Source organism: Erpetoichthys calabaricus, chromosome 7 (genome assembly GCF_900747795.2).
Source record: "Erpetoichthys calabaricus chromosome 7, fErpCal1.3, whole genome shotgun sequence".
Classification (NCBI taxonomy): domain Eukaryota; kingdom Metazoa; phylum Chordata; class Cladistia; order Polypteriformes; family Polypteridae; genus Erpetoichthys; species Erpetoichthys calabaricus.
In genome coordinates this window covers 81,344,264-81,372,159 of record NC_041400.2, presented here as the reverse complement: position 1 = coordinate 81,372,159, position 27,896 = coordinate 81,344,264, and the positions used below count along the sequence as shown (strand labels likewise).

The 27,896-nt window shown below is 39.4% G+C and overlaps 1 protein-coding gene across 1 annotated transcript in view; it reads right to left on the bottom strand.

Annotated features, from left to right (window-relative positions):
• Positions 1-27,896, bottom strand: part of LOC114654212 (protein unc-13 homolog B-like) — an 837,814-nt gene that overhangs the window by 530,786 nt on the left and 279,132 nt on the right. The window contains 2 exon segments of the mRNA XM_051929449.1: positions 3,484-3,706; positions 24,122-24,179. Of these exon segments, the coding sequence (XP_051785409.1) occupies positions 3,484-3,706; positions 24,122-24,179 (281 nt within the window).

The window sequence follows — 27,896 nt, the reverse complement described above, 5'->3', positions numbered from 1 at the left end:
GCTTACTGCTGTGTAAATTTATACAACAAACACAGCATCACTCAAATAATGTTCAATTCTTTCTATCAGTAAAAGACACAGAAGAACGTAAAGAAGGATTTAACTCTGATATTCTAGAACCCCCCACCCCACCAATTAAACATAATAATACAACCTGATAAACAAGAAAGCACATACATACACATATTAACAAATGTTTTAGAAACTACTATACAGCAGATTTAAAATAAAATATAAAGAGCCTTCATTATTGCATGTCTTTCATTATTTCTATGACTTGATTTATAATTAGCATAACCTTCATTATCTGATTCTCTAAATGTTAATATATGTTATTTCAAATGAACTCTGCCTATTTTGGCCTATGTGCATGTCTGAAGATATTTATTAAAAACAGAAAATGTACTCTTGTGCTTCCTTACTGTCTCAGCACAGCAGGCCATTTGAAAAAACAAATTTACATGCTGTTAAAAAAGAACTATCCCAATATATGTAGTGGGCAGAACTATATATGATGTCATTCTGTTGTGAAAACTTTCTATAGGCAGCAATTCCTGTCCCACAAAACATTTCTGTTTTTAGTAAATGTCAGTTTTTAGCAAATATTTAGGCCATTTACATAGACCAGATTTACATAGGCCATACTTATTAATGAGGCAATCAGGACTTTCAGGAATGTCAACGGTTAATGCCTACAATAGCAAGCTATATGTACACCCAAGAAACGTTTCCAGAGGACGATTGTAATGTGCTGTAAAAATAAGCCATTAAATGTAAACTGCCCTAAAAATGTAAACAAATCCCTAATAGCTACAAATATTCTAATATGATTTTGAGCAAATAAAATAAAGGAGAGTACTACCAAAAGATTATCTATCTATTATAAAAAGAAATCCTGTCCCCTGTCCTGATAGTCTACAATACGTGATCTTTCTCGGAAGATAATTTAAAGACACGCTAGACGAAAGAGACCTGCCACGGTGCGTCTCACAGGAACATAGAACGAGAGTCTTGCAAGACACACCCTACTTAAAAGCAATATCAAAAAAAACAAATCAGTAGTGTAAAGGCAGTCATGCAGCACACACAGCTCCAGGGCTCTCAGTGCATATAAAGTGTATAAGGTCAATACGGTAGAAATGAAATGAATAGGGTAGAAATGAAACGTCGACGATTAAATAAAGAAGAAAGAAAAGCGCTGAGAAAAGAGACTCAAATGGGTTGGACAGAAAAAAGAGCAAAAAAGAATAATCGAGGTGCAAATTCAGAAAATATGTAAAGTAATTATCAGCCCGGAACAAGTGGAATTGAAAAAAAAGCATGTCCAATCCGGCTCTTAATTAAATGACAGTGAGTAAAAGGCAAAGTAGAACTTCATAGAGATGTTTACAAACGTTGGCACTAAACACATGCAGAGCAGGTCAGAGACTATGAAACCAGGGAAATTAGAGAGGCACAAAAAAAAAAAAAAAAAAAAAAAACTTTGGCGTTATACACATGTGGAGAAAGTTAAAGGATATGAAAGTAGGAAAATTAGAAAATATAAAAAAGTAAAGATCGCAGTAACGCAAACAAACAAACTGCATCATTTAACTATGCACCAGTCTAACTTTGGTTTTGCACAATAATTACTACACTATTGCACCTTAACACTTAATTCTACTTTATTCACATAATTTTACTTATTTATTATGTTCTACTATACTGTTATCTTTCGATTTATGACTTTTGTTAATCTAACTGATATTCTTCTAACTTTGCACAGTTTTTGATAGGCGGATCAGGATGCATTTCTCTATGTGTTGTCCTGTATAACTATGCATGTGACAAATAAAGAATCTTGAGAATTTCAAAAACGAAGTTTACCGCACATGCATTTATTGGTTACTTTGTTAATGTATATATATTTATCTGTCTGCTTATGTAAAAACCTAAATTTACCCCAGGAGTCAAAAACGTTCTGTCTAGCCCTTGTACAAAGACCTAGACAAAAGCTGGGGTATCACCTTGGTAACCCCATGTACTTTTGGAACTCTGAGAGGAAAATAGCAAGACTTTACAGACAGAAGTCCAATGCAGAACTGTACTTACTTTGTTACTTTGTAAAAAAAAATTATTAAATGCTGATGATGTAGATCGTTTTGTCTGTGCTGAAATTCCAAACAGAGAAACCTATCCTGACCTCATTAAAAAGATTCAGCATATTGGGACTCGCAAGATTACAAATATTGTTTTTACAGAAGTTCTGAAATAAAAGTGAAACTAATGAAATAGCAACAATTCAAAGAAAAAACAATCTTAAAAGTGTGTATCCGGAAAACCAAATACGGGGGTTGGTGAGCGAAGCAAGCAGGGGGCGAAGCCCCCTAGTCTATATAACTTTAGTTCAAAGTTTAAAATATGTACAGAAGTCAGCTGTAAGTTATAAAATTATGTTGAGTACCACCACTTGGAACCACTCCATTCTTCTGTGATTGGGGAAAAGAAATTTCAGCAATTCCTGAAACAGACAAGTTACTTACCTGTCATTGAAATTATGTTTTCCTTTGCATTTTGTGCCAGAAACTGACCGTGTATTATACTTAAACTAGCTGTGTAATCCCATGCTGTAAAAAGCCCAGGGTCCTAGAAACTATTGAAATCGTCAGAAAGAAAATGAAATGTAGAGATGTCAGGTAATTGAAAGGAACTACTCTGGGCATCTCTCTCCTAGGTTTCATTTTGCCGACATGCTCACCTCACTAGTGTATTAGCAGCGGGAGGAAATGTAAAAGGGATACCATTTTTCCGATGTGCTTGTCTCGCTTACATAAGAGTTCCTCTCTTTTCTCAGCAGTTTAACTTGCCTTGCCGGCTCTCTGAGCTTCATGCTGTAGTAGCCTCGCACTTCTGGGCCGGACAGACAGACACATATACTTCCATGTGTAGACGCTTAGTTTTCTAATTCCTCAGAGGTGGAGCCCTTACCCCAACTCCACCTCTCACTTCCGGGCTGAACAGACACACACACACTTCTACACGTAGACATTTATATATAAGAAGTGTACAACTGGAGTTTTGATTAGGTTATTCAAAGGGGCCAGAATCTTTAACGTTTAAGTGAACACAAGTAATGTTCTTTTTTAATCAACTTAATGAACAATTACTCAGGCTAGTTTAAAACAAATATGTCTTAAAGTATCCAGTGTTAAAAATACATTCCATGCAATGAGGCCTCAGCCTCTCATGCTAATTCCCTTATTTCTGTAAGAAGTTATTACTGTGTCAACTGGGTTTCATTGATTGCACAGCTATAGAATAACAAATACTAGAACTCTGACCAGATTATATGTGACTATTGTTTTTGAAAACTGCTCAGATAAACTTGGGTTAGTTCCCTTTGCAACTATACTACTCATTAAATTCTTATCAGTCAATAGAGACAATAGCATTTGATCCCACCAAATTCTGGTGTATTTAGAATTGTAACCAAACTGGACATACCTGATTCCTCCTTTTTCCCTGTAATCCATATCATAGCTTTGCATGGAATCTGTGCAGGACTCACGAGAATTAGCCTGGCGTTGAAGTCGTGGAGAGACAGGATATTGGTGAGTAGAGGAGTTTGAGTGGGTTGCAATATTGAAGTGTGGAGGCATGCTATTGCTTGTTTCACTACGATAATCACTGTCCCGATCATCCACGGCACTGTCTTGTTCTTCCAGTGCTGCAAAAACAGTAGGAAGCTAAACATTACAGACAAACAAATATAATTGTTCTTCCAGCTTAACATGTTTATGTACACTCTGTCTATTCATTAACTTTTTCAGCAACTAACCATAAGGTGAGTGCAATGTTAACCAAAACATGATGGATGATATGATCCTAGCGTCTTCCAGGCACAAAGGCCGTTGAAGCGTGACCACTCCTCAACATTTCAGTGAGAACAACCCAATGTAGACATTTAAATTCATGCAAGAAACATTTCATTTTCTCTGTTTCAAGCTGTTCCACACTTCTTTTAGGAAAGCTACATGCCAAAAATAAATGCTTAAGCATGCTTTTACTCCAAATAGCAATTTTACCGACTGAACTTGGAAGTGGATGACATGCTATAATGAAGACTGGCTAGAGTGCTGCATGGTCCACTATAATAAAGTCAACTCAGGTACACAAGGCAGAAACACTACATATGCTAGTACTGTTCATTTAACTGAAACAATCAGATATGGATATAAAGTCCCTCACAAAAATAGTTTTATACTAGAAAGAAAAGATTTTTGCAACATAATAAGGCATTGCAAGCTGTGACAATAAGCACAAAAACTTTATGAATTAAACACAAAGCATGGTATACTCTTAACTGTACAATTAAAATCTATCTTAAGACAGTGAAAATGTCAGGATGATTGTTCATCTCCAGTGTACAATTTATGTTTTTTTACTTACAGTTCAAAGGCTAATACTGTATGATTAAAAAAAAACCAAACACATTACTACATTTTTAGTTCTGGCAAACGTGTTATTGACCAAATGTTTGTTTATAAGATCTGTGTTTCTAAACTAGAAAGGAAAGATACATTTCACACAACAAAAAGCATACAGTATATTGCATACTAGCCAAAATACCTGGCAAATACTGGGTATATTCATATACTGTTGGCCATTTTGTCATTGCTATCTGAAATGTTAGTGTCTCATCTGTCATCTACATTACCTCTTTAATAACCATTAATTTCTCTGCTCCCAAGAGTCAAGAATGTGTTCTTTTGTATAAAATTGAATTCAATAACTGCCATAACTTGTTATTGAGTTGGAACAATTAACACTACTTCTTTGTATTTCCTGGTTTAATATGGTTTCATGAATAGCTGTTTAATCCGGCACAAATAACTAGAAGGCTTTTTGAATAATTGAATTCTTGGAGTACAGAATTCAATCAAAATAAGGGGTGGCTGGGAGAATGGGTTAACAGACATTAGTGAAGGTCTCTGTATTATTACAGAAAGCAGCAGCAGTGGCAGTATTCGATAATGTTATAAAAAATAATCAAAGCTGATTCATTCAATGTATTTTTAAAACTGCTACAAATCGCCAGGCAGTATAGGCAACAAAGCCTAAAATGGACCTGAATAAATTTTCTGCCATCAAGAGTACTAGGGTGTTGTACCGTGTTAGCCATTATGAATGTAGAGAAAAGCCAAACAAAATGACACCTTTTATTGGCTAACTAAAAAGATTACAATATGCAAGCTTTCGAGGCAACTCAGGCCCCTTCTTCAGGCAAGATTCTACTGCCATCAAGAAAAATACAATTTGTCATTCTCTTTCTACCATATTTGGAATAGCAACCTGGCAACAGCTAAAAATTATTTTTCATCATGGCTAAACTCTACTACAATTATTAACAATAAGCAAGTATACAATGGGGTTGTTTTTTTATTTTTAAGATTTTCATTTGTTAAAAAATGTAGTGTCAACAGTTCATTTCAAAATCAAAAACAGTGCAATGAAATTCCAATCAACATATTTGACCAAAATGAAGCAGGATGCAACTGTCCTTGTCCAATTGCCAGAATCCCACTCTCTTGGTTATGTATAATAACCATCCCTCCATTTTCTAAACATGTGTATAATAAAACATTAAAAAATAATACGCAGTGTTGAACAAAACAGCCAAGTTTCCTTATGCACACAGTTTCACAAAACTGACACTAAACTTCAATACAAAAGCAATTTCACAAGTGCAAAAGTCACTAAACAGAGTGTTTCAGAATTTTAAAAATGTTTTTAGTGGGTTGAAAGAAAGGAACATTGCTCATTAACGGTTTATCGACACTGCACACCCCTTCTTAACCTATATATTTCACAGAAAAGGGTCTAGATGAAAATAGAAGCTCAACATGACTAAACACAACCCATGATGAGAAAAAATACTCTCAGATCACAGCTGTAATCCAGCAAATTAGTTGAAAAGAAAATATTGCACCAGCAGTCTTAAATGAGTTCCCGTTTCGGTTAGTACAAAACATTGTGTACACAGATAACAATGCCCTCCCATCGGGCCCAGCACATTCCTGCTGCCTGATGGAAACTGCAGTGCCCACATTGGTATTTGAAGCTGATCCTTCAAATAGCTGTGAACCACCCAATCTCACTGAGATTGCACAAGTGGTGAATGAGCTGAGGATAGGAATGTCTGCCGGGATTTGTGGTGTCCGGAGTGAGCTTCTCCAGGCTGTCCTCCTGGCACTGTAAGAAATCTTTGGCGTCATCCCAACTGACAGGAAAATGGGACTTGTTTCTCTCTAAAAAGGGAAGAGTGATTCCCTGAATTGCAGCAACTACAGGGGGATAACACTGCTCTCAGTGCTGGGTAAGGTCCTTACTTGGGTCGTCCTCAATAGGATCAGTGATTACTAGCTCACCTACCAGCAACTGGAGGAGTCTGGTTTTATGCCTAAGAAGTCTACCATCGACTGCATCCTGACATCGAGGGTTCTCATCGAGCGCAAACACGAATATCAGCAGAGTTTCTTTGCAGCCTTTGTTAATTTTTGTAAGGCATTTGACTCTCTTGATCGATCTGCCCTGTGGGACATCCTGAGACTTTGCGGGATCCCTCAGAAGTTACTGGATATCATGATCAGCCTCTGCATTGGTACTGTGAGTGCTGTTCAGAGTAGAGGTAGAACCTCTGTGTTTTTCACTGTTGATTCTAGGGTTCATCAGGGGTGTGTTCTTGCCCCTACTCTTTTCTATGCTTGCATGGACTTGGTGTTGGGCAGGGTTGTGGGGTCCAGTAGCTGTGTTGCATCTGTTGGTAAAGAAAGATTCACCGATCTTAACTTTGCCAATGATGCTATGATGTTCGCAGAGTAAATGGAAACTGTGATTGGGGCTCTCAAGAGACTGAGCAAGGAGTCTGAGTATCTGGGTTTGCAAGTGTCCTGGATGAAAGCCAAGATCCAGGCCTTTAATAACCTCTTGGGCACAGCCATCAGCAGTGTGTCTGTCTACGGGCAGAGTGTTGACCTCGTTACAAAGACAGATTGGGAGAGCATGGGGGGTTCATAAGGTCGCTGAAAAGGGAGGAGTGGTGTTCCCGATATCTCTGCAGAAGGACAAAGGTCCAAGTCTTTAGAGTCCTGGTGCTTCCTGTTTTGCTATATGGCAGTGAGACAAATTATGCTATCCAGTGACCTGAGACGAACACTGTATTCTTTCGGTACTGTGTCTGTTTGGAGAAACCTTGGGTACCACTGGTTTCACTTTGTGTCAAATGAGCGGTTGATCACGGAGTCCCAGATTACCTGCATTGTGCGGGAGTGTCAATTTCGGTACTGCAGCCATGTGGCGCGATTCCCTGAGGGTTATTCGGCTCACAGGATCCTCATTGTTGAGGACCCAAGCGGCTCGACCAGGCCAAGGGGACACCCACATAACACCTGGCTGAGGCAAAAAGATGGTCATTTCTGGAGGGTAGGACTGGATCACATGTCTGCCTGGGGGTTGCCAACTGGGATCCCAAGTTGTTTTGTTGTGTTGTGGGTGTAGCAACGCTTTGTACCAGTGCATGCTTTCCAACTTGTCTTGACCTGATATTAGCTCTGGTTTTTGGGTTTCCCCCAAACATTAAAACCTCTTTATCCTATTTGCCATATAGTCTATATTTTAAGTTGGATCAATGGCAGCACATATGCAAATCTTCATGAAAATTGCACTAAATTTTTGAATGACTAGCGAACAGATAAAGAAAGAAACTCATACATTTTAAATTGTAGATAACCTAATACAGAAAGTTAGATAAAAACACAGTGTATGTCTGGATTCTGTATTCACCTCTTTTTAAACACAGACACTAAATAAAGAAAAACACTAGCTGCTATATTATAGGAGTCCTGTAGAGCTTACAAATCAAATCTCAAGGTTCACCAGTTTGATCAGGTAACAAACCAGAAATCTTGCAACAACTTTAGGACAAAGATGTACTGCCCTCTTTCTCTTTGTTTTGGTAAGTATAGCTCAAAACAATCCAGAGGTTTGTCTTGAGAGATAGTTTTACTTTTGTAAAATTATAAATGATAACAGGAAATTCAAGAGTATTATTTTTGTCTCCTAAATCTATCTCAATCAATGTAATGCCACCTAAAAACTTGAATTGAAACGTGAAGTTTTTGTAGTGCTTTTAAAATAATAATTAAAAAAATAAGTTAATATAATACATTCCTTCAAAGGCAACCCTTTTGAACCTCAGCACATTCATTACCGTGAAGTAAATTAATTCACTAAAGTAGGTTTACCTGAACTTTGCAGAATAATTTCTCAGCTAAGACCTTCCACTTGTGTCCTTAACCGAGTTTCAATAGTCTTTTTCAAAGAAGTTTTTGGTGTACTGTACTACTCAGGTGAAATTACTCAAAAACAATAATCTATAGTTTTCTGTCCTTGACAATTTAGATCCTTCTCTAACCTAACTTTTTAAGTTTAATTCTAGAAAAAACAGTTTTCTAGTTTTATTACCTGAATAAAAATTCTATTTTTGATACATTTCAGCTAGGTTTTAAACCAAATCATAATACAAAAAAAGAACTAGTTAACTCTGTTCTTGTTCTCTTAGACTTCAGAGCAGCATTTGAAACCATGGACCGCAGAATTCTAACAAATCACCTTAGTCATAGGGTGAGTTTCTCTGGTAGTGCTTTAAATTAGTTTCAATCTTATTTAACAGGCACACAGTTAATTGATACTGTATATATGGTACTACAAGGCTCTATTCTGGGCCCTGAGCTAGGAGAACGTTTTGCCCAGGTTGAGCTCCATCTAAGGGATAGCAGGCTGCTTGCTGCTTGCGCTAATTGACACATTTATAAAACAAAAGATACTGATGAGGAAAGGTGCAAAGGAATTAAAAATGGCCCAGGATTACAAGTTTTTTGTAGACTTCAGGGATTCTAGTGTTAAGCTCCACCAGATTCTCAAGCCGCAACAACAGGATTTCATGATCGATAGTAACAAATGCCGCTGAAAGATCTAGAAGGACAAGGACTGCTGCATTGAGAGTCAGTAATAATAGAGATGTTATTAAATACTTTCAGGAGAGTAGTCTCAACCCCATGATAATGCCTAAAGCCAGATTAGTAGATCTCATATAAATTATTAGAATTATTATGATCAACCAATTGTTCATAAATAATTCATTTTAATATTTTATCCAAAAATCGCAAAAAATGGGCTAACACTCCAGGGTACAATATAATTATTGACAGCAGGAAGTACATAATCAGTTGGTATAATGGCAGAGCAGATAGTATCAATTTTACTGACAAAAAATGAAAGAAACTATTCACATGAATAGACAGTGCTATTTAAAATCATTCCTGACAAGGTGTGAATAGCCACATTAAAAGCCTTAAATCCCTGTGTTTCTTAGAATGACATGATACCAAATCCCAAAAGTAGTCATATTCACATTTCTTAACTGCCTTCTGATGGTTAGACAGAGAAACCCTAAAAATCCATCCATCCATCCTCTTCTGCTTATCCGAGATCGGGTCACGGGGGCAGCAGCTTGAGCAGAGATGCCCAGACTTCCCTCTCCCCGGACACTTCTTCTAGCTCTTCCGGGAGAATCCCGAGGCGTTCCCAGGCCAGCCGGGAGACATAGTCCCTCCAGCATGTCCTGGGTCTTCCCTGGGGCCTCCTCCCGGTTGGACGTGCCCGGAACACCTCACCAGGGAGGCGTCCAGGAGGCATCCTGATCAGATGCCCGAGCCACCTCATCTGACTCCTCTCGATGCGGAGGAGCAGCAGCTCTACTCTGAGCCCCTCCCGGATGACTGAGCTTCTCACCCTATCTTTAAGATAGGATATACCCTAACAATCAGAACAGATATAGTCAACCTATCTTTCTTCCAATTTCATTCTGCAGTCCTACAGGCGTGCTGCAGTTGACGTATGTTGTCATTAAACCACAAAGCTGGTTTCCCCTTTTAGCAGTGGATCTTAAGAGGGGAGATTAAACCTAGAAATGTTTTAAAAGATGGATTAAAAACTTAAATAGAGTTGTCAGCACTTTCATAGTGGCCTTGTAAGTCCAAACTAGTAAGCATACTTTTAAATCAGAAATAACAGAAAATTTAAAATACGAGAATTGCATGGGACAGAGGTTGTTGTAACAATGTCAACAATAATATTCACATCCATCATTGGAGAAAAATTATCAGTAATATGATCATCACTTATATCAGTGTTATTAACGGTAACACCTTGGTTAAGAATGAGATGAAGGGTATGACCAAAAGAATGAGTTGGAACATTGGAACATTAATATGCTGAATAAAATCAAATGAGTCCAATAAGAATAAAAAGTCTCCTGAATAATGATGTTAAGATACTCTCATAAATCCTAGCTAGAAGGAAGGAGAAAGTGCTGCCCTCGGTAATATCACAGGATCAAACTGGATTTATTAAAGGCCGACACCTATCTTCCAATCTCCGACGTTTGTTTAATGTTATATATTCACCAGCAAACTCAAACACCCCAGAGATATTACTATCATTAGACGCAGAAAAAGCATTTGATATGATTGAATGGAACTACCTTTTCACTGCATTGGAGAAATTTGGGTTTGGCCCGAATATTTGTGCATGGATCAAACTACTGTATACCAATCCAGAGGCTTCAGTTTGTATTAATAACATTTGCTCAGACTACTTTAAACTAGAACGTGGTACCAGACAAGGATGTCCCTTGTCGCCACTGTTGTTTGCAATCGCTATTGAACCACTGGCGATTCACTGCCGAAATTCTTATCAGATAAAGGGGATTGTCAGAGAAGGACTGGAACAGAAAATTTCTCTATATGCAGATGATATGGTCTTATATATATCAGACCCAGAAAACACTGTCCCTGCTGTTTTAACAGCACTAACAGAATTTCAAAAGATATCTGGTCTTAGAATTAATCTGAATAAAAGTATACTCTTTCCAGTGAATTCACAAGCATATAATATTAGATTAGACACCCTACCTTTTACCATAGCAGATCAGTTTAAATACCTAGGGGTAAATATCACAAGTAAACATAAAGCTCTTTATCAACAAAATTTTGCCGTCTGTATGGAAAGAATTAAGCAAGACTTGCATAGATGGTCAACCCTTCATCTCACTCTAGCCGGAAGAATTAACATTGTTAAGATGAATATCCTTCCTAAACTTCTCTTTTTATTACAAAACATTCCAATATATATCAATAAATCGTTTTTTAAAGAGTTAGATTCAACAAAAACCTCATTCATTTGGAACTCAAAACACCCACGTATCCGAAGAGCGACCCTACAAAGACCTCAGGCAGAAGGTGGCATGGCTTTACCTAATTTTCAGTTTTATTACTGGGCAGCAAACATACAAGCCATAAAAACCTGGACACAAATAGATGAACATACACAGGCTTGATCCGCAATAGAAGTAAAATCCTGTAGTACTTCTTTATACTCCTTGCTCTGCTCTCCAATAAATGCAAGTTATTGCAAATATACTAATAACCCAATTGTGCTTTACTCACTCAGAATATGGAACCAAATTAGAAAGCATTTTAAGATGGAAAATCTTTAATCAGTGGCACCTCTGCAAGAGAACCACCTCTTTCAACCTTCGTAAGTATATCCAGTTTTTAATACCTGGAAAAGTTTTGGGATTAAAATGCTCAGAGATCTTTATATAGACAACATATTTACATCTTTTGAACAATTACGTTCAAAATTCAACCTCCCAGCTACACATTTCTTTCACTATCTACAAATTAGAAATTTTGTTAAACAGAAATTGCCCGATTTCCCCCACCTCGCACCCTCCACCATGCTGGAAAAAATACTGCTCAATTTCGAGGAATTAAACACTACTTCTGCATTATATAAAATCTTATTAGAGTCCCTACCTTTCAAAGATCCAAGAGGACATTGGGAAGAAGATCTCTTAATTAATATATCAGAAAAGGAGTGGAAGGTAGCAAAGCAGAGAATTCACTCGAGTTCTATATGCGCAAAGCATAGAATTATTCAACTAAAAATTATATATCGAGCTCATCTGTCTCGATTAAAACTGTCCAAAATGTTTCCAGGGCAGGATCCAACCTGCGAACGCTGCAACCAAGCTCCTGCCTCACTGGGTCACATGTTCTGGGCCTGCACCAAACTAACATCATTTTGGACAAAAATTTTTAAGTGCCTTTCAGACAGCCTTGGGGTCTCAATCCCTCCTAGCCCATTAACAGCTGTGTTCGGTGTTCTTCCAGATGGACTTGAATTGGAGAAGGACAAGCAAACGGTGATTGCATTCACTACACTTTTGGCACGCAGACTTATTTTGTTAAATTGGAAGAATCCTAATTCTCCTCTGATAAGTTAGTGGGAAACCAATGTTTTATATTATTTGAAATTGGAAAAAATCAAATTCTCAGTTAGAGGATCTGTACAAAATTTTTTCAAAACCTGGCAGGATTTAATCAATATTATTTTAGAATAAGAGAAATAACTATTACCACATTTAATTCCCTTCTCCATCTCTTATTTACATATATTTTTACTTCTCCCTTTCTTTTGTTTAATGTTGCCTTATTAAAAAGCCCTAAGCAATTTTCCTTTAGCTAAGCTCTCCTTCTCAGGGGTGGGGTTTGATTTGTCTTCAATTTTGTTGGGTTATAAATTGATCTATTTGTATGGAATGATTACAATGAAAATTAATAAAATAAATCCATTGTTGTGGCACACAGAATCAAAATTTTAAAAAAAAAAAGTCTTTAACCAAAGGTTTAGATTAACAAAAAAACATGGATATTAAAATCACAAACTGCAAGTATTTTATTGTAGCAAAGTGTAACATCAGCTAAATGATCAGACAGAAATTAACATATCATTAATCACAGGAGACTTATAAACCACAGCACACAAAAAAGGATAAGAATTACACACTTCAAAAGTTGCAGTTCAAAACTGCTAAAAGGACCCCTAAGTAAGGCTCTGACACAAGAATAAACTTTTAAACACAGTGGCTAGGCCCCGCCACAACGAGAAATCTAGGAAAGTTCAAAAATGAATAACTTGGTGGTACTAGATCAGTAAAACATGAACAATATTATTAATGATCCGGGGCTTGGTGATAAAAAAGAGGTCCAGCTTCTCTGAAGTAATAACATCATGCGCAATAAAAGTTTTATTGGTAACTGACCACACATTCAGGAGAGCTACTTTAATAGATGTAAAGAAGCTTGCAGTGTGCCGAGCTTGAGTGAGCCAGTAAAGATTAGCAGCATTAACTCCCCTACATACAGCACACAGGGAAACAGTGACGAAAACTTGAAAAGAAGGAATTAAATCCAACTACTAGTACCCATGAGCTTTTGTTCTTTGGAAGAGAAGATGGATCAAAGACGACTCTCAAACATCAGGAATCCAGGCCCACTGAGGAAGAACAGAGCCAGCGTCGTTGGCCCATATTCCCTGCCTCTGGCAAAAGCATCTACATCTGAAAGAAGTACACAGCTGACTCATACAAGTGAACACCAGTGTCCCGGTAAAAAGTCAAGAGATGTATACAGGTGCTGGTCATAAAATTAGAATATCATGACAAAGTTGATTTATTTCAGTAATTCTATTCAAAAAGTGAAACTTGTATATTAGATTCATTCATTACACACAGACTGATGTATTTCAAATGTTTATTTCTTTTAATGTTGATGATTATAACTGACAACTAATGAAAGTCCCAAATTCAGTATCTCGGAAAATTATAATATCAATTAAGACCAATGCAAAAAAAGGATTTTTAGAAATGTTGGCCAACTGAAAGGTATGAACATGAAAAGTATGAGCATGTACAGCACTCAATATTTAGTTGGGGCTCCTTTGGACTGGATTACTGCAGCAATGCGGCGTGGCATGGAGTCGATCAGTCTGTGGCACTGCTCAGGTGTTATGAGAGCCCATGTTGCTCTGATAGTGGCCTTCAGCCCTTCTGAATTGTTGGGACTGGCGTATTGCATTTTCCTCTTCACAATACCCCATAGATTTTCTATGGGCTTAAGGTCAGGCGAGTTTGCTGGCCAATCAAGAAAAGGGATACCATGGTCCTTAAACCAGGTACTGGTAGCTTTGGCACTGTGTGCAGGTGCCAGGTCCTGTTGGAAAATGAAATCTGCATCTCCATAAAGTTCGTCAGCAGCAAGAAGCATGAAGTGCTATAAAACTTCCTGGTAGACGGCTGCGTTGACCTTGGACCTCAGAAAACACAATGGACCAACACCAGCAGATGACATGGCACCTCAAACCATCACTGACTGTGGAAACTTTACACTGGACCTCACGCAACATGGATTCTGTGCCTCTCCTCTCTTCCTCCAGACTCTGGGACCTTGATTTCCAAAGGAAATGCAAAATTTACTTTCATCAGAGAACATAACTTTGGACCACTTAGCAGCAGTCCAAAGGCGAGACGCTTCTGACGCTGTCTCTTGTTCAAGTGTGGCTGAAACCCATATCTTGCATACGTCTGTGCGTGGTGGTTCTTGAAGCACTGACTCCAGCTGCAGTCCACTCTTTGTGAATCTCCCCCAAATTTTTGAATGGGTTTTGTTTCACAATCCTCTCCAGGGTGCGGTTATCCCTATTGCTTGTACACTTTTTTCTACCACATCTTGTCCTTCCCTTCGCCTCTCTATTAATGTGCTTGGACACAGAGCTCTGTGAACAGCCAGCCTCTTTAGCAATGACCTTTTGTGTCTTGCCCTCCTTGTCCAAGGTGTCAATGGTCGTCTTTTGGACAACTGTCAAGTCAGCAGTCTTCCCCATGATTGTGTAGCCTACAGAACTAGACTGAGAGACCATTTAAAGGCTTTTGCAGGTGTTTTGAGTTAATTAGCTGATTAGAGTGTGGCACCAGGTGTCTTCAATATTGAACCTTTTCACAATATTCTAATTTTCCGAGATACTGAATTTGGGACTTTCATTAGTTGTCAGTTATAATCATCAACATTAAAAGAAATAAACATTTGAAATACATCAGTCTGTGTGTAATGAATGAATCTAATATACAAGTTTCACTTTTTGAATGGAATTACTGAAATAAATCAACTTTGTCATGATATTCTAATTTTATGACCAGCACGTGTATAACAAAGGTGGAGGCTCAAATAGAGTCCCATCTAAAGACAAACACTGAGAAGATAAAATGGCACAGAAGAGGCTGAGTAAAGACACCAAATCATAGATCAGTACCCGTTGGGTAGTACAAACATATAAAAATGGTATAAAACAAATATTAAAGAATGCTTTTGGTGTTATGCATTAAAAATCAGAATACTTTTACTGATATAGATATGTCCAACTTAACACTAGAATTACCAGAGCCTACGAAAAAACTCGTATATCCGGCCCACCTTAAATCGCTTCTTAAAACCTTTCTCACCTCTCCGCCAGTGTCTTTTGTCATCTAAATGTACTGATAAAGACAAGCTGCCAGCAGCTGGCTATTCCATCCCCCCAACGACGTAAACGTAAACAGGCTTTTCTCAGCTAATGCCTTGATTGATTATCTGGGAGTGAAGTGGAGTTTTAGAGTAGAAATAATAAGATTGTTATTTGAAACACACGCATTTCATATGTGTTGCATTTCTACAGTAATCTGTGTAAACACATTGTTAAAACAGAAACATGTTATATATTCTAGTAGCAATTGACAAAATGTAGGCATAAACTATATAATGTATGAAGCCTGAAGTCCAAATATCAAAGAAACACTTTCACAAAAGGTACAAAAAAAAGCCACTGCCAAAAAAACCTGCCTTAGTGTGAGACATTGATATAAATTAACTATCACTGCTTCCGTGGTGTAACGGTATCAGTCGCTGACTGGGAATCAGAAGGTCATGAGTTCGATCCTGCATAACTCCCATTTGAGAAGTGTTGTTATTTTCACTATTTTAGAATAAAAAGATACATTTGATTTCAGTCTGTAACAGCTGGTGTAATTTATGATATTTGTAAAGGTTAGCTTTATTTTTTTAAATTCACTTTTCATTTTCTCAGTCGCGTTCAGGATCCATCCCTACCGCCCCCCACCTGACACTGCGGTTTTTACATAAAGACGCCCTATAGTTCTGCAGTGTATCACGATACATACGACCGCGTGTTTTTTTTCCCCAGTATTGCCAGTCCCCACGTGTTGCTGTATGCTGTTTCTTTTGTACTCCAGGACATGCAGAGGAAAGCATAGTAAACAGCAGTAACTTCAGCGCTATATGCAATCATCAGACACTCCCCATCTGATGCTGTTTTCACATAAAGACGCGCTAAAGCTCTGCAGTGTACTTGTGACTGCATTGTCGTACCAATGCTTGCGAACTGAAGTGTCTGCATGCACTTTTCATGGCATTATACGTGTATTTTTTGAGCATGCCCATGTAGCTCAAACACAGGAACATATGTTGATGTAAAAGTATAACAAAACAAGTGCACTTTTATTCAAGACTATAACCGAAGAAAAAAGAAAGCAAGTTACAGTAGGTGGAATGCTAAGAACTGCTGATTTCCATTCTGTGCTATATAACTGTTAACATTTGAATCTGATGATTGCATATAGCGCTGTCTTGTTTAGTGTGCGCAAGAACATGCAGGTGGCCAGTTGCTGAGTGCTACAACGCACATTTTAAAAAAAGAAAGAGACAAATATATGTGACGTTTTGAAGAAATCATTTTAGGACGCGAATAGTACCAATCAGAAAACATCGTCGAAGTAATGCAATATTATTTGAAAACGAACAGCGTCAGGTTGGGTGTGAAGTTATACTGGCGCTGTTTGAGTCAGATCAGAAGCTGAATAAGCTGAAAAAGCTCCTGTTCTGACTCTAAGTAAAAAAGCATGAATTAATCAACAGAAATAACCGCGATTGACATTATAAAGTTAACGATTTACAGTGCATACCAATTTATAAATTCAATGTCCGTTTGAGGAAAAAAAAACACCTTCTTCAAAGCTGGGAATCAAACTCGCATCTCTGTGGCACAGTAAGGCAGTAGTGCTCCAAGTCAGCAAACCGTCCTTATAACTTATTTTTTTCAAGATCCATAACACACAGACAGACAGAGCACTGCGTAATACAGAGACAGACAGGCAGAGATATACAAACAAACAGGGAAGGCACATGTACTGAAAGAAAAAAAAAATCAACATGTGCGTTGTTTCTGCAGCACTGAATGAGCTCACCCCCTCTGACATCACCCCCCCCCCATCTGACTTTCTAAGTAACAGCGCAAGTACAGACACAAATCAAGTGCATGTGTGTACTGTATAATATTAACAAAAAGAGCAGCTTACTACTGAAAACGGCAAATATAGGAGTGAGTGGGGATCGAACCAGTACTCTTGATTACACTTGGTTTGCGTCTGTATTTGCGCTGTTACTTAGAGAGCCAGATCGGGGGAGGGGTGATGTTAGAGCGGGTGAGCTTATTCAGTGCTACAGAAACAACGCACATGTTGATTTTTTTTTTTTTCTTTCAGTACATGTGCCTTCCCTGTTTGTTTGTATATCTCTGCCTGTCTGTCTCTGTATTACGCAGTGCTCTGTCTGTCTGTGTGTTATGGATCTTGAAAAAAAATAAGTTATAAGGACAGTTGTTCATGTTAATTGCAGTCTCAATTGTTAAAAAAATATTTTAAAAGGAGCATCCCACATGAAAATATAACGATCTCATTAACTGACAGTGCATACCAATTTACAAATTTTATGTCCGTTTGAGGTTAAAAAGAAAAAAAAGAAGTAACACTTTATCCCCAGCGGGGAATTGAACTCATGTTTGTGAGGCAGAGAAAAGCTACTCGGTCTGAGAAGCAAATCTTAGCTCGCTACGCCACGGAAGCTGTTATATGGTGTGTGAAGCTTTTGTGGAAGTGTTTATTTGATCTTAAGAACTCGGGCTTTACACATTCTATATTTTGTAACATTTATTACTAAAATATGAAAAAGTTTCTGTTTTAGCAATGTGTTTACACAGATTACTGTAGAAACGGAACACGCATGCAATGCATGTATTCCAAATAGCGATCTATTATTTCTATTCTAAAACTCCAGCAGTTCAGTCACTCCCAGATAATCAAACAAGCCATGAGCTGGGAAAACTTAGTGAACGTTCTGCGACGGTGGGGGATGGAATAGCCGGCTGCTCGCTGCTCCTCTTAATCGGCACATTTAGAACACAAAAGAGAGGTGAGAACGGTTTTAAGGTGGGCCGGATCTACGAGTTTTTTCGTAGACTCTGGTAATTCTAGTGTTAATTCTATGGAACATTGAAAAAAAACTCCAAAAAAAGACAATTTATTTTTTTTAATGTGGTTTTTTTGTTTAGCTTCTATTAGATTATACATATATGTAAGAAAATATCATATACTTCTTGGATTTGGAAACATTATTAACCTTGATTTTTCTCCATTTTCTTTTCCATTTTCCAGCACCAACACCATCTAATCAAAGAACATTTCTGTTTCCTGTTTTGTTGGAATGAATGTGGATGCTCCAATTGTTGATGAGATCCCACAGTATTAAATCTTCTAGGATGAAGCTTAAAAACATAGGAACTACTTAACCACAATTATGTTTGGTAGAATTTTCAGTGAGGACTAAACAGTCTTTTGTCCTTGGAACCCTGTAGATTTTTTTCCTCCACTATATCACCAGCTAGAGACTTTTCTCCCTTTTTTATTACTTTTTCTGTCCTCCCTGGTCATCTGACCATAGCATCGGACTCAAAAATAAATCTCTATAATTAAGAACTCTACTTTGCCTTCCATCTGTTTATCTGCATTACTTAAGTATGTATTTATTTATTTTATTTACTATTTTTGGGACTGACACAGAGATATGGAGGCCTCTTTACCCTACTTCAAAAACAATATTCCTTTTTAACACTAAGCTCTACAAAAAAAAGAGGGCCTGAGTGATCAGAATTCAATAAATTGACCACAAGAGAAACAGACCAACTAATTCTTAAATCAAGTCATCCTTATTATGCAAGGAGAAAAGAGCTAATAATTTGCTAGCCCTTCAAATATATAAAAAAGGACTTTGGAACACACACAGATTAACAATGTTGTCAAAACCAAAGTTACTGTCCATAGAGAGATAAGCAGTATATTTTACGAGGCACATTCATCATTGAAAAGGTTTACAGGAGACTAAATGTCTAAAGTAATAGTGTCCAACTGCCTGCATTCCATGACGCTGAATGCACGTAATATCTTATATTTTTAGTGTGACTTCAGAATATCCACAACTTTGGAAACTAAAATCAGAGCTAATTAATACTTAATGATTACTAGGTAGATAGATAGTCTGTCAGTGGAGCAGGACAATGACAGCAGTCTGTCAAGAAGCTGCTCTTCTGTCTGGAGATGACACTGTTTAGTGGATGCAGTGGATTCTCCATAATTGATAGGAGCCTGCTGAGCGCCCGTTGCTCTGCCACAGATGTCAAGCTGTCCAACTCCATGCCAACAATAGAGCCTGCCTTCCTCACCAGTTTGTCCAGGCGTGAGGCAGCCTTCTTCTTAATGCTGCCTCCCCAGCACACCACCGCGTACATGATGGCACTCACCACAACCGTCTGATAGAACATCTGCAGCATCTTATTGCAGATGTTGAAGGACGCCAGCCTTCTAAGGAAGTATAACTGGCTCTGTCCTTTCTTACACAAAGCATCAGTATTGGCAGTCCAATCTAATTTATCATCCAGCTGCACTCCCAGGTATTTATAGGTCTGCACCATCTGCACACAGTCACCTCTGATGATCACGGGGTCCATGAGGGGTCTGGGCCTCCTAAAATCCACCACCAGCTCCTTGGTTTTGCTGGTGTTCAGGTGTAGGTGGTCTGAGTCGCACCATTTAACAAAGTCATTGATTAGGTCCCTATACTCCTCCTCCTGCCCACTCCTGATGCAGCCCACAATAGCAGTGTCGTCAGCGAACTTTTGCACGTGGCAGGACTCCGAGTTGTATTGGAAGTCCGATATACTGTATATAGGCTGAACAGGACCAGAGAAAGTACAGTCCCTTGTGGCGCTCCTGTGTTGCTGACCACAATGTCAGACGTGCAGTTCCCAAGACGTACATACTGAGGTCTGTCTTTAAGATAGTCCACGATCCATGCAACCAGGTATGAATCTACCCCCATCTCTGTCAGCTTGTCCCTAAGGAGCAGAGGTTGGATTGTGTTGAAGGTGCTAGAGAAGTCTAGAAACATAATTCTTACAGCACCAATGACTCTGTCCAAGTGGGAGAGGGATCGGTGTAGCACATAGATGATGGCATCCTCCGCTCCCACCTTTACCTGATATGCAAACTGCAGAGGGTCGAGGGCGTGTTGAACCTGTGGCCTCAGGTGGTGAAGCAGCAGCCTCTCCATGGTCTTCATCACATGTGATGTCAGAGCAACAGGCCGGAAATCATTCAGCTCACTAGGACGTGATACCTTTGGGACTGGGGCGATGCAAGATGTTTTCCAAAGCCTCGGGACTCTCCCCTGTTCCAGGCTCAGGTTGAAGATGCGCTGTAGAGGACTCCCCCAGCTCCGATGCACAGACCTTCAGCAGTCGTGGCGATACTCCATCTGGACCCGCTGCTTTGCTGGCACGAAGTCTATTCAGCTCTCTGCTCACCTGCGCTGTTGTAATTATGGGTGGGGATGTCTCTCCTATGCTGGTATCAGCAGAAGGATGTATGGAGGTTGCAGTACTCCGAGGTGAGAGTGAGAATGGGTTAGGGTGGTCAACCTGTTAAAGAAGTTGTTCATTTGGTTTGTTCTCTTCACGTCTCTCTCGATGGTGGCACCCCGCTTCGAGCTGCAGCCAGTGATGATCTTCATCCCATCCCACACTTCCTTCATGCTGTTATTCTGCAACTTCTGCTCCAGCTTTCTCCTGTACTGCTCCTTCGCCGCCCTGAGCTGGACTCGGAGTTCCTTCTGCACGTGCTTGAGCTCATGCTGATCACCGCCTTTAAAAGCCCTTTTCTTCTGGTTCAAAAGGCCCTTGATGTCACTTGTAATCCATGGCTTGTTGTTAGCATAGCAGCGTACAGTTCTTACTGGAACTACAAAGTCCATACAGAACTTGATGTAGTCAGTAGTGCAGTCAACAACCTCCTCAATGTTCTCACTATGTGATCCCTGCAAGATATCCCAGTCTGTAGTTCCAAAGCATTCTCTCAGAGCCTTCTCTGCCTCAGGGGACCACTTCCTGAATGAGCGTGTGGTTGTAGATAGGACCCTCACTCTTGGTTTGTAGTGAGGCTAAAGCAGAACCAGGTTATGATCTGCTTTCCCAAGAGCAGGCAGCAGGGTGGCGCTGTATGCGTCTTTAACGTTTGCATACAGTAAATCAATAGTTTTATTTCCCCGGGTGTTACAGTCCACATACTGGGAGAAGGCAGGTAATGTTTTGTCCAACGTCACATGGTTAAAGTCTCCAGCGATTAGCACAAGCGCCTCAGGGTGCTGTGTTTGTAACTTAGCAACAGCAGAATGGATGATGTCACTCGCTGTCTCCACGTCCGCCCGAGGAGGGATGTAAACAATAACAACAATGACGTGTCCAAACTCTCTGGGCAAGTAATAGGGACGCAAACTTACGGCCAACAGTTCAATGTCCCTGCAGCAAGTGGAGACTTTGACGTTAACATGTCCAGAGTTACACCATCGTGTATTAACATAGAGAGTGAGTCCTCCTCCTTTGTGCTTCCCGCAGGTACTTGCATCTCTGTCCGCTCTAACTGTGCTAAACCCGGGTAGCTCCACGTTAGCATCTGGGATGGTGGTAGTTAGCCACGTTTCACTAGTTATTCTGTGCGGCAGCATTTCCTTCTAGCTAGCAGTAGGAGTCGAGTCCAAGGCAGCAATGATTCTAATAGTGATTGGATGTATTGCTACTCAATTTGACACCCAGTGTGATGGGAACTGGGAGCACCAATCTACACTCTAGGGGTCTAGTGTACGGGACTGACTGTGACCAGGATAGTGGTGTAAGACAGGGAGACACGGATACAGAAGAGTTAGGTTTTACAAAAATAAAGTGAGGTTTTATTCACAGATGCACATCAAGAAGAAGAATTAAATAATGTCCTGCTGAATATATATAGGGCGGCACGGTGGCGCAGTGGGTGGCGCTGCTACCTCGCAGTTGGGAGACCTGGGGACCTGGGTTTGCTTCCCGGGTCCTCCCTGCGTGGAGTTTGCATGTTCTCCCCGTGTCTGCGTGGGTTTCCTTCGGGCGCTCCGGTTTCCTCCCACAGTCCAAAGACATGCTGGTTAGGTGGATTGGCGATTCTAAATTGGCCCTAGTGTATGCTTGGTGTCGGTGTGGGTGTGTTTGTGTGTGTCCTTCGGTGGGTTGGCACCCTGCCCGGGATTGGTTCCTGCCTTGTGCCTTGTGTTGGCTGGGATTGGCTCCAGCAGACCCCCATGACCCTGTGTTCGGATTCAGCGGGTTGGAAAATGGATGGATGGATGGCTGAATATATATATATCTAAATACATATTCTGCGGTGGGCTGACACCCTGACCAGGGTTTGTTTCCTGCCTTGCACCCTGTGTTGGCTGGGATTGGCTCCAGCAGACCCCCGTGACCCTGTAGTTAGGAAATAGCGGGTTGGATAATAGATGGATGGATGGATAAATACATAGTCCAATACCGCAAAGGACCCACAAAAACAGTTATAAAAATGAGCCCAAAAATTATGAATATACACTATTCACAGTGATGACTGAAAGTCACAAATGAAAAAGAAAAATGCACAAAAACTAGTGAGACCCATATATACACAAAAATAAAGCTGTCTTCCTCCACAGTAATCCAAGTCAGGAAGCCACTTCACCAAATAATGTGCAGTACAGGGTCTAACCACAAAAATATTCAAAATGCAGAAAAAGAAAAATGTGTATATACAAAAATAAACATTGTACCATTAACCCCCAACCCAAAGAATACTTCCACCAAAGCTAATAAAGAGATATTTATCAAAATATACACAGGAAGGAAAAACATTACAAAAATCAAGGCACAAGCCGCAGTGCTTGGTAAACTCAAGACAAATCTTTACCAAGTAACTCTCTCAGCGTGCTCTAGCTGGAAGACCCATTTCTTGTGGCTAGAAATTCTCTTTTGCGTGCACGCGTCTCCCACCCCGCAAAATACCAATTAAAATGCAGGTAGCCGTTGCACACATAGCCATGCCATTGCCGTATTTTGTGACGCGAACTATATTTCTTTCAAAACTGAAAGTAAGTCCTCTTTCTTCCTCTGAGCTACCGCCCAGACAACTGCAGATACGGGATCACTATATAAGCCGTGGCAGGCTGAAAATAAGGTGCTTTGCACTGTCTCTTGCTCTTCCAGCGCTACTAGGTCATGGGAGGTACACGCACATGTGGAAGACGGACAATGCTACCCTGACTGGACAATGGGCCAGCTGTCTTTCCACACTTGCACAAAACCCACCACGATGCACCCCAGATGTCCCACTGCACTTTCTAAACAGACAAAAAAGGCAAGTGTTATTTCTATATACTTTATTTTTCCTTTTTCTTCCAAACTAATGCCTCTCTCTCAACACTGCAGAGGACACAAAACTAACTTTATTTAACCACTGGTAATGCCATGCAAGGCACATTACCACACCCAAAGATTCAATAAACATACCAAGTCTTTTTTTATATGTCATGATATTCTGAGTCACTAGATCTGAACACATTTCAGCATTCATGACAGATCCTGGAACTGTATGTCATGAAGGCACAATTACTGCTAACTTATTTTATACATAAAAGCACCAAAGGAGAAATCCAAACATATCCATGAAGGGGCAGACATTGTACTTTAAACAGCAATTAATTAGAATAATTATAGCTCTAGCATATTCTGACACAATACCAGCCTTTCTTTCATTACATTTAGCTCAATTACATGACCACATGTCAATCAAAATATTCACATAAAGCAATAGGCTAAGGTTGGTGATCAGCTCAGGACTGAAAAGACCTATAAGATATCAGTTGATGATCATATTGTGAATAGTTCAGAGGAAAGTGTAACTTACAGAACTGGGAAGCCACAGCTGGTAAAGCATTCTTTTCAGTTCCATATTGTAGAGGAAACTATTAAGAGAAACAAAAAAGAGAATAAATCAGAAGGTGGTTTAAAGTAATTTAGCAGGTACAAAAGAGGTCATCAATTTTTATGTACATGAAAAAGAGCAACTCATGCATAAAGACAACAACAGCAACATGTTAAACATCGTTGATATTCTTCAGCATGCCAATTTTCCAGCTTGATCAATTTAGAAATGTAATGCATACTAACCAATTCTTGTATGCATAATATCAAAAAAACTTGACAGAGGTTCATGAGGCTTTAAAATTTGAATACTTCATTACCCTTACACGAGAGTTCATATTACAACATGTACAATGCCAATATCTATGGTGGATGTGATCAAGAAGGCAAGAGTAAATTGATGTGTCTAGGCTCAATCCTTTGGTTTAGCACTAGAATTACAAGAGCCTACAAAAAAACTCGTAGATCCGGCCCACCTTAAATCCGTTCGCACCTCTCCCTCAGTGTCTTTTGTCCTGTAAATGTGCCGATAAAGACAAGCACAAGCAGCCTACTATTTCATCCCCCCACAGCCACAGAACGTGCACAAAGTTCTCCCAGCTCATGCCTTGATGGATTATCTGAGATTAAAGTGCTGGAGTCTTAGATAGATAGATAGATAGATAGATAGATAGATAGATAGATAGATAGATAGATAGATAGATAGATAGATAGATAGATAGATAGATAGATAGATAGATAGATAGATAGATAGATAGATAGATAGATAGATAGATAGATACTTTATTAATCCCAAGGGGAAATTCACATACTCCAGCAGCAGCATACTGTTAAAGAAACAATATTAAATATTAAATTATAGAGTGATAAAAAAATGCAGGTAAAAACAGACAATAACTTTGTATAATGTTAACGTTTACACCCCCCCTGGGTGGAATTGAAGAGTCGCATAGTGTGGGGGAGGTACGATCTCCTTAGTCTGTCAGTGGTGCAGGACATTGACAGCAGTCTGTCGCTGAAGCTGCTCCTCTGTCTGGAGATGACACTGTTTAGTGGATGCAGTGGATTCTCCATGATTGACAGGAGCCTGTTCAGTGCCTGTCACTCTGCCACAGATGTCAAACTGTCCAGCTCCATGCCTACAATAGAGCCTGCCTTCCTCACCAGTTTGTCCAGGCATGAGGCATCCTTCTTCTTTATGCTGCCTCCCCAGCACACCACTGCGTAGAAGAGGGCAGGCACTTGCCACAACCGTCTGATAGAACAGATGTTGAAGGACGCCAGCCTTCTAAGGAAGTATAGTCCTTTAGACTATAGTCCTTTATAGTGTGTCAGCTTTTATCCTTCCAGATCAGAGAATGTCCAGTTCCATTACCTCAAAACACCACTCACATCTACAGTTATTCCCAGTTTCAAATAAAAAGTAACAGCGTCAGATCCCTGGGTGGGGGGCGGTAGTATGTATCGTGATCAGAGGTGTGACCAGAACATCATGTGTGGGTGGGCATTTGGCTTGTCTGGGGGGGCAAAAAATATCCATCCATCCATCCCCATTTTTGTAGGGGGGTCAAATAATAATAACAACATAGTTTTATATAACATAAAAGCAAAAATTGTGGCATAAATCATAACCTATTGTTCAATAAAATTAACAGAGGCAATGGAACCTGTATTATTATATTTTGTGAACAAATATAGAACTACATCTACAAGGTAAATATCAATAAAGTCAAATGTATACAACATATGAGAGCAAGAACAGAAACGTGGCTTATTGTAGTCATGGGAGGCTATAGGACATCAGTTTCCAGTGTTTAACCTGGATATTATCTACAGGACCAGTCTACGGTTACTCTTGGCAAATTCTGAAATAAATTCATTCATGTCTAGATTTTCTGTGATGTTTTTCTCATGTGCCAGAATGACTAAATTTCTTTTCCTTGAATGCAGCATTGTTCAGCGGAGTGGAGTGAGAATGCCGTTCAAAATAGAGAAAGAGCTTTCGCATGCAGCTGAAGACACACCAATGATGAGTGCTGTGATGCAGACATGGCTCTGACGAGCGGGATACTAGGCGCGTATTTGTGGAAGCTGCCACCGTCTTTTTCTAGAGCTTTTTTCCAATAAGTGTAGCCATGTTTGGTGAATATGTCCTCGTGGTCCGAATTGGAAACACTAAATTTGTGGCAGGCAAAGCAAAAGCTGCTATTACGGGCAACAGAATATTCAAGCCATGGTCGAGACTGATACCAGCTTGCACTAAAACATCTGAGTGTCTTTCCGAATGCGCGCTTGGGATAATTAATTAAAATGGGCTGGGATGGACTATCCATATTTAAGTCAGGCAGACCGGACTGTATATTTTCTTGAAGGCAAAGGTTTGGAGTACCCGACACGGGCGCAGAGCTGGAGGATTGTGTAGGCTTACCTACATCTTTTGGAGTTTCAGTTCCCGACGTGGGTGCGCTGTGCTCCGTGTTTGTAGCAGCGGTTCTGGGCTCAACCATGGAGCCAGCAGCTTGCGGAGGGACAGAGGTTGAAGATGTCTGCTTTTTAATAAGCCACCTATGCATAGCCTTTGGTGTTACCAACCAGAAAATAAAAGAAGAATGGAACGTATACGCTGTTGTAATTACAGAATGCAGTCAACAGGTTCAAAACGTGCTGCAAAATGTGCGGTGAAGTGAACTGTGAGCAGCATGGTGCCTATCGAGTGGAGGAGGCACTGACGGATACACCGCAAATTCAAACGGGACGATTGGAAAGCAACTCAGTTTTGAAAATCAAATGTTATTCTTCTCCAGAGTTTTCATTGGACAAACAGAGCATTTCGCAGGGGGGGCACGGCTTGTCTCTGGGGGGGCAGTGCCCACCCCAGCCCCACCGTGGTCACCCCTCTGATCGTGATTGTGACTGACAGAATAAAAGTGAAAATAAAACGGTAACTTTCACAAGTACTATAAATGTTCTATAAATGTTCAAATATTTCCTGGGGTTGTACTTACTTTTTCACAGGACTGTGTATGTATATGGTTATTTTATATATACTGTATTAGGGCATGAAACCAATTAAAAACAATTGCCTAATCACTTAACTGTATGTAATTAACTGCAAATAATCATATCTAACATTAAAACATGTAATCATAATATATACATACTGTAAATCATTAAGTAAATACAAACTGAATCACACATATAACGTAGAAAACACAAAGAAATAAAAAAAAAAATAATGGCATAGTTTAAAGTTAAAACAGTGACACAAAACCTGAACTTTTAACAAAATACTACTTGACCAAGTAAAACCAGAATTTGAATGCATTCCTAAAAAGAAAAATGAAAAGAATTTAAGAAAACAAGGTCAATTTATTAATTCTGAAATTGACATAGCATATGATATACAGATATGTCAAACTAAAATTAAACAATCATAACAACTATAGACTTTGAATGCTCTGCTAAAGACAGATTTAACTGAAAGAATATGCTTCTCCTAAATGGGCATACATTAAAACTTGTATTAAAACTCTGTAAATACCATCCTCAATTGTTCATCACCATCAATGACTTGATAATTATACTCTACACAAGTGTTTTTCAACTGGTGCACTACCTAGGTATGGTCTTCTTATATAACACGCGACCGTGGCTGTTCGTTTGTCTGTCCAGGATTTTAAATCACCTGTACAGTAGAACCTCTGGTCACGAACGTTTCCGAACACATACAAATCGGGTTACAATCAAAACATTTGCCA